Here is a 7500-nt window from a genome sequence, read left to right as displayed (position 1 = left end):
AAACTATACATGATCTTAAGAAAGAACTGGATGCGGGAAGATACAACTGCGGGTCACTACGAGCATAGCTCCTCTCCCGCAAAATACAACTAGGTAAATACACACACAAGCACACACAAGTACGCACACACACACACACACACACACACACACACTTCAATTGCAAAGAAATTTGTTGGGACAGCATGACAGTGCAAGGAGGAGATGACTCGTGGGGCAATGTACTGCTAGATATGACCATGGAGTACACAATGACCCAATGGGTCCATGAAAACACAAGGTACAGAAATAATGAAGAGCCATCGAAACTAGATCTAATATTTACAACAGAGCCTGAAATAGTGCATAAAGTCCAGTATGAGACACCAATTGGAAAGAGTGACCATGTACTCATCGAAACTATACTAAAGGAAGAAATAGACATAGAGAGGAACGAAAAGCATAGGAAAGGAAGACTGAGGTACAACAAAACAGACTTTACAAAACTAAAGACATTCTTCCGGAATGCAAACTGGGAAATATTTTTACAGGGAAGAAACAACAGTGGAAGAGAAATGGAATATATTGATGGAAAACTACAATGAAGGGGTAAACAGGCATGTACCAAGACAAAAGCGAGAGAGAGAGTACATTAAATGTTGGTTCAACAAAAGATGCAGTGAGGCAAAAGACAGAAGGGACAAAGCTTGGAAAAAGTGGAGAAAAGACAAAAAACAAAGCAAATGGCAAATTTATGTTAACTATAGAAATGAGTATGTTAATGTGAGAAGAGAGGAGAAAAGGAACCATGAGAAGGATATTATAGACAAATGCAAAGAGCAACCCAAACTATTCTATCGGTATGTGAATGGTAAACTTAAAAACAAACAGGAATTGGTGAAACTATGCCAAGGAAACATAGAATACACAGAAGATTTAGAGATGGCCGAAGTCATGAACAATCACATTTAAATCTGTTTTCACCAGAGAGAAAATACCGAATTGTGACATAGACAAAAACAAGAAATCTCCCCTCATGAATGAGTTTACAGCATCACTAAAGGAAATATCAGAACATTTATCAAGGCTGGATGTCAGAAAATCACATGGCCCGGACGGTATTGCAAATTGGATTCTAAAGGAGTGCAAAGAAGAACTAACAGACAAAATACACATCTTAATAAACAGCTCACTCAAAGAAGGAAAGATACCCGAGGACTGGAAAAACGCTAACATTGTACCAATACACAAAGGAGGAAACAAAGAAGAACCCACCAACTATAGGCCAGTATCACTAACAAGCACCATTGCCAAAATTTGTGAGAAAATAATCAAGAATAGATGGTAAAACATCTGGAAGACAATGACATATTAAACCCAAGACAATTCGGATTCAGACAAGGAAGATCATGCTCCACAAACTTAATATGCTTTTACTCAAGACTAATAGACATAGTGCAAGAAAGAAATGGATGGGCTGATTGTGCATTCCTAGACTTGCAAAAAGCCTTTGACAAAGTACCACACAGAAAACTACTAAAAAAACTGGAACACATAGGAGGAATACAGGGAAACCTACTAAAAATGGATAGAGGACTTTCTGACTGGTAGAAAGATGAGAGTAGTGCTCAGAGAAAAATATTCAGACTGGAAAGAGGTGATCAGTGGAGTACCGCAAGGATCTGTGCTGGCACCAATAATGTTTGCTATCTATATGAATGACATGGATGAGGACGTGAACTGCTACATGAGCTTCTTTGCCGATGACGCCAAACTGCTAAGGAAAATAGAAACTGATGAGGACTGTGAAGCACTGCAAGAAGACCTAAATAGGGTATGGAACTGGAGTCAGAAATGGGAAGTGGACTTTAATACTAAGAAGTGTAGCATAATGGAGTTTGGAAAAAGCAAAAACAGAATATCAGGAAAATATACAATTGGAACAAAGAAGTAAAGAAAGTAGGATCCGAAAAAGATTTGGGAGTAATTATCACGAACGACTTGTCCTATGATATACAGATTAACAAAATTGTCGGGGAGACTTACAATTTGCTAAGATCAATAAAAGTGGCGTTTACATACTTGGACGAAGACATGATGAAAAAAATATTGGTTACATTGATAAGGCCTAGATTAGAGTATGCAGCGACATTGTGGTCCCCCAGTACCAAAAAGAATATAAAGAAAATAGAAAGAATCCAAAGAGCAGCTACAAAAATGGCACCTGCACTTGCAAACCTATCATACGAAGAGAGATTGGCTAAACTGGAGTTACCGACACTGGAGCAAAGAAGAGAGAGAGGTGACCTATTGACCATCTACAGAATCATGAAAGGCACAGAGGTACTCGATAGTGAGAACTTACTTAACTGGGACAAAAGAAACACAAGAGGACATGGAAGAAAATAAAAAAACATAGCTATAGAAGAGAACTGAAGAAAAACATTTTTCCTCATAGAGTTTTGGACACTTGGAACAAACTGGACAATGAAATAGTATGCGCAAAAACCATTCATGAGTTTAAAAACAAACTAGACACTGCAAGATACAAAGGCGGGACAACACGAGCATAGCTCCCCTTCCCGCAAAATACAACTAGGTAAATACAACTAGGTAAATACACACACACACACACACACACACACACACACACACACACACACACGACTCGACGGTGCAGTGGCAGCGTTCGTAACCGCTGCTATAGCGGTCCGAGTTCAAATCCCGCCCAGGGCTGAAATAATTTTAGTATCGCTGCGCTGTGAGTCGTTACTCCAACTCTCGTGGTCGTGGGCGGGGAGTTGTGTGTGTGTGTGTGCGTGTAAGGTAAGGTCACAGCATTACCCATAGATCGGTCATATACGAGTTTTGAGCTCTCTTCTGGGAGGGTAATAGCTGTCGATCACGAGTCCAACACGTGGTCCAAGACCATGGGGAATCACACGCGCACACACACACACACACACACACACACACACACACACACACACACACACACACACACACACACACACACACACACACACACGCACACACACACACACACACACACACACACACACACACACACACACACACACACACACACACACACACACACACACACACACACACACACACACACACACACACACATACACACATTCATAAATATAATGGTGAGATATGACGACCGAAAAAAAGTATCTGGATGAATCTAAGCGAGAAATTAATCCAAATGTCAGATAATGCAAAACGTTGAAAATTGATACTAACTCTAAAAGTCTATCGTTGAATCATTCAATAGGAAATGAGATAATTACAAAGGTGAGAGAGATGGAAAAACTTGGGAGTCTTGATAGGGAATAAACTGTCACATTATATGCATATCAACATTGTTAGGAAGACGTACGACTTTCTGAAAATAATATAAAAGTGTGGGTCTTCAATACATGAACAAAGAGATGGAGAGAGAGAGAGAGAGAGAGAGAGAGAGAGAGAGAGAGAGAGAGAGAGAGAGAGAGAGAGAGAGAGGAGATATAGAGAGAGAGAGAGAGAGAGAGAGAGAGAGAGAGAGAGACAGAGAGAGAGAGAGAGAGAGAGAGGAGAGAGAAGATGAGAGAGAGAGAGAGAGAGGAGAGAAGAGAGAGAGAGACACAGAGAGAGAGAGAGAGAGAGAGAGAGAGAGAGAGAGACAGAGAGAGAGAGAGAGAGAGAGCGAGAGAGAGACAGAGAGAGAGAGAGAGAGAGAGAGAGAGAGAGAGAGAGATAAATAGATAGATAGATAGAGAGAGAGAGAGAGATAGAGAAAGAATCGGGACTCATAATAATTTGTCCTTGACTGAAGTATGTAGCAGTGGTATGGCCCCTGCACAGAGTGAAAGCTATAAATCTTATTGGTTTTATTCGGGATAAAACTAAACGTTTTTGTTCAATTGCGGATTGAATCTTCGAAGTTGAAGGTCACTGAAGACTTCTTCGACCCAACGACGTCGTTGACATCATTCTAGAGGACACTGAAGATCCTAATGATGTTTTTGACATCATTCTTTTTGGAGCACTGGCGGCAGAGAGGCGTGCTGGTCTCGCATTCGCTTAGCTGTGGGTTCGAGTTCCCCACTCCTCTCCAATTCGCATCAGTGACTGCTACCGAGCGCACAGCACAAAGGTGACGGCTACGGCCGCAGCTACTCAGCGTCTCCTGGCGTAGGCTCCTCACTTTTCTGAAGGACTTTAAAGTTCTTTAACTCAAGGACTGATCTTCATGGTTCCCTTTCATCTCCGGAACACATTTCCTATTTCGTCTGGATTGACGTCAGGTAATTCAAATAATTCTGCGTGCGTGAGTGATGCTGTAGTACAAACCTCATGTCACCCACCAGGAAAGGAAGCGTGACCTGACGCCGAATTGTGACGCACATCTGGCTGGTCAGCGTGACCCAACGCTGAATTACTGGCATGACCCAACCCAACGCATTGTGGGATAATTATGCACCACGGGGGCTTGCCCCACGCGGTATATATACGGCTTCGGGCCGCTTGTAAAACCAATTTTGACCGAACTTATAAAGGAGAAGGACACGTTAACTCTCCTTCTTCCCCGTAGTCTACACGCGCTACAGTGTCATAAGTACTTACTGTTCATGTTTGAAGTTGGCCACTCGTTGACTTCGTAGCCGCTCAGCATCGACTCAAGGATCGACTTCTGGCGTAAGTTCTCCTCGGCTCTCCTGTAGAGGGACGAGAGGGTATTAGCCAGCGCTTCTATCCATGGGGGCAATATCATACCTTATAAGTTGAATCGTAGAGCTGGTAAGGGGAAGATTCGAAGATGGCAGTAGCCAGAATAGATGGATAGTAGGAGTAAAACATGATCTACATTCTTTTTTGAGTGGAGACTCGTTTCCATTCATAAAAGAATACTGACTGATTTAGTCCTCAGGGATGTCATTAAGTGACCAGGATTTTTTTTTTTTTTAGACGAGTCTCCAAATAGAAAAGAATGGTGAGTGACTCTGGTCCATAGGGGTGACACTAAAGGCCCTAAGATATTAACTGTATTGAAATATGCGGTCAATTTTTCCATATGAGGCTACGGGAGAAGAGGAACCTTAGACGTGTAATTATGGGTTTCACTTTTTTTTTTTTTTTGAGACGGGTCTCCAAATATAAAAGAATGGTGAGTGACTCTGGTCCATAGGGGTGACACTAAAGGCCCTAAGATATTAACTGTATTAAAATATGCAGTCAATTTTTCCCTATGGGGCTACGGGAGAAGAGGAACCTTAGACGTATAATTATGGGCTTCACTTAAGGGAAACTCAAGGAGCATTTGGCTCGTGTTACTTCTATGTTAATTTGAGTTTCACTTAGTGGAAGATCCGCAGCCCCACAGCGGCTGACAACGGTCCTCTCTTGGAAGACACCTTGGACTTCTGTGCTGTATATAATGTACGACTGAGAATCGTAAAGAGAGAGGAGGAGTCGCCGGTTGTTAGATCTTTATATGTAAAAAAGAATAACAAATACAGTTGAGGTCGACCGAGTGACAGACCCTCAGGGCTGCACCTCCTGATAGATGTGAGATGGTTTATGGGCTTTGAAAATGGGCAGTTTCGCTGTCCATCATGCAGGAACACCACATGCAAGCAGGTAACCCGTCACTGATCCCATTGGGTTTTGTTGAAGGGTATATTAGATGCAGTGTATAAGAGGATATTGTATTGTTATGGACCGTAGTTTACTAGCGCTTCTATCCATATGAACAATCTCTTACCAGAGGGGGATATCAAGCGCATATGAACTGTGTTGAAACATTTAGAGCATTGATTCTTAGGGGAGCGTTATGAGCATATAGGTATGTAATGAACAGGATATTAGGAGCATATTTCCTGTACTAAGGTGAAGATAATGAGCATATGTCCTGTACTAAGGAAACCATTAAAAGTATATCGACTATAATGAGCTAAAGGAAATGTTTAAGAGCATATGAATCATATTGAAAGGGACATTAAGAGCATATTGCTTGTACTGAAGGAATGATGAGGAGCATTTAAATCAGTAGTTCCCAAACTGGGGAGCGTCCCCGCTAGGGAGCGTGAAGAGGGTATTAGGGGACGTGGAATCATCTGCTCAAAATCATTCTTGAGAATAATGAAATCCTTCTAAGAACAAGTATCTCCTGTTACATACAAGCAAAGTATAATTCTATTAGTCACCCCCAACCCGTTTTCTATTAAGATATTAACAGAAAAGATATAAATATAAAGAATATATAGATTCATATATGGGGTCTGGCGTGCGGGTCCGCTGGAACCACTGATGTAGCCTGTATAAAGGGGAACATCAAGAGAGTATGGACTTTGCTGAGGAACATTTTTGGGCCCAATACAGAGACCAAATGCCAGCCTACCGAAGCTGCACCACCAGATGGAGGTGTGGTTATTAATAGGATCTGAAAACAAATGGCGGTGAGACGATTCTCTCCGACGTATGTCTTTGAGGACCAGGGTATGACAGATACACATATTTGGTTCTCTTGCTTGTCTAGACAATTTCGAATGATTAAAAGCGCTAACTTATTAATTATAATTAAGGCAACTTAATTTGACATAAATTTCAATTAAACGTAAATTGGCAACTCACCCTGTGGAGATGATGACTAGGGTGATAAGGGCCATTAAGGGCCCTCCCAAACAGCTGCTCCGTGACGTCATGGTTATTAGACCTCTTGCAGCTAACCACGATGCACTTTGGGGATGAGTGGGTTAGGAGTTCCAGAGAGTACGTGGATTTTGTTTTTGTTTTTGTTTTAGTATTGTTATTATTATTTGTATATTATTTTTGTTTCTAGTACCTGTGAATTGGTTTTATATTTGTCTTTGGATTTTTCTAATTTGTTTATTTTTACTTGTTTATCTATTTATTAATTTATTTAGATATTCATTTATTCATTTATTGTTTCTAGTAATTGATTCAAGGTTTAGTTCACTCAGTTACCTATGTGACTAGTTTCCAGAGTCATACTCTTCACTAGGTACGTTTTAAATTATACACACGACGTAACACGAAACACGCCTTATGTCCTCAACGTGACCTGATGACACTGTCACGTAATGAGCACATCACATGACGTCACACCACATAACACCACGTTCTGCGCGTTACGTTCTGAGCTTCACGTTCTGTAAGTAACGTTCTTATTGGAAATTGGTATGTTATAACACATTTGTAAAAGTTCTGCTGAAGAGGACTACAGATAGTAGTCGAAATATACAGTTTCCCTGTACTTCCGTTATTATTTCTCCGATAATGGGTTTATAGTGAACATAACGTTCTTAGTTTAAGGGACGACCACGTTCTGTTCACTTGGTCATGAGGTTCATCGCACGTTCTCTGCTTTACGTTCCTTATATCACGTTATCCAACTCACATTTTCCAAATCACAGTTTTCAGTTAACGTTCTCTTATTTGACGTTCTCCTCTTCACGTTATTAATTTCATAGTCTTATAGTTACGTTCCTCAAAATCTTCATATTATGT

At 40.9% G+C, this 7500-nt stretch overlaps 1 protein-coding gene across 1 annotated transcript in view; it reads right to left on the bottom strand.

Moving 5' to 3' along the window:
* The window catches only part of LOC143018106 (glycine receptor subunit alpha-2-like), a gene marked incomplete in the record, with an annotated part of 176675 nt that overhangs the window by 76962 nt on the left and 92213 nt on the right, over positions 1-7500 (bottom strand). Inside the window, 2 exon segments of the mRNA XM_076173226.1 lie at positions 4597-4688; positions 6604-7500. The exon segment at positions 6604-7500 is cut by the window's right edge and continues 1461 nt beyond it. Coding sequence (XP_076029341.1) covers positions 4597-4688; positions 6604-6674 — 163 coding nt within the window.

Source organism: Oratosquilla oratoria, chromosome 34, assembly GCF_046742065.1.
Source record: "Oratosquilla oratoria isolate Oo_2021 chromosome 34, ASM4674206v1, whole genome shotgun sequence".
NCBI lineage: Eukaryota > Metazoa > Arthropoda > Malacostraca > Stomatopoda > Squillidae > Oratosquilla > Oratosquilla oratoria.
The sequence above is the reverse complement of the archived record's forward strand: the minus strand, read 5'-3'. Positions and strand labels throughout refer to the sequence as shown.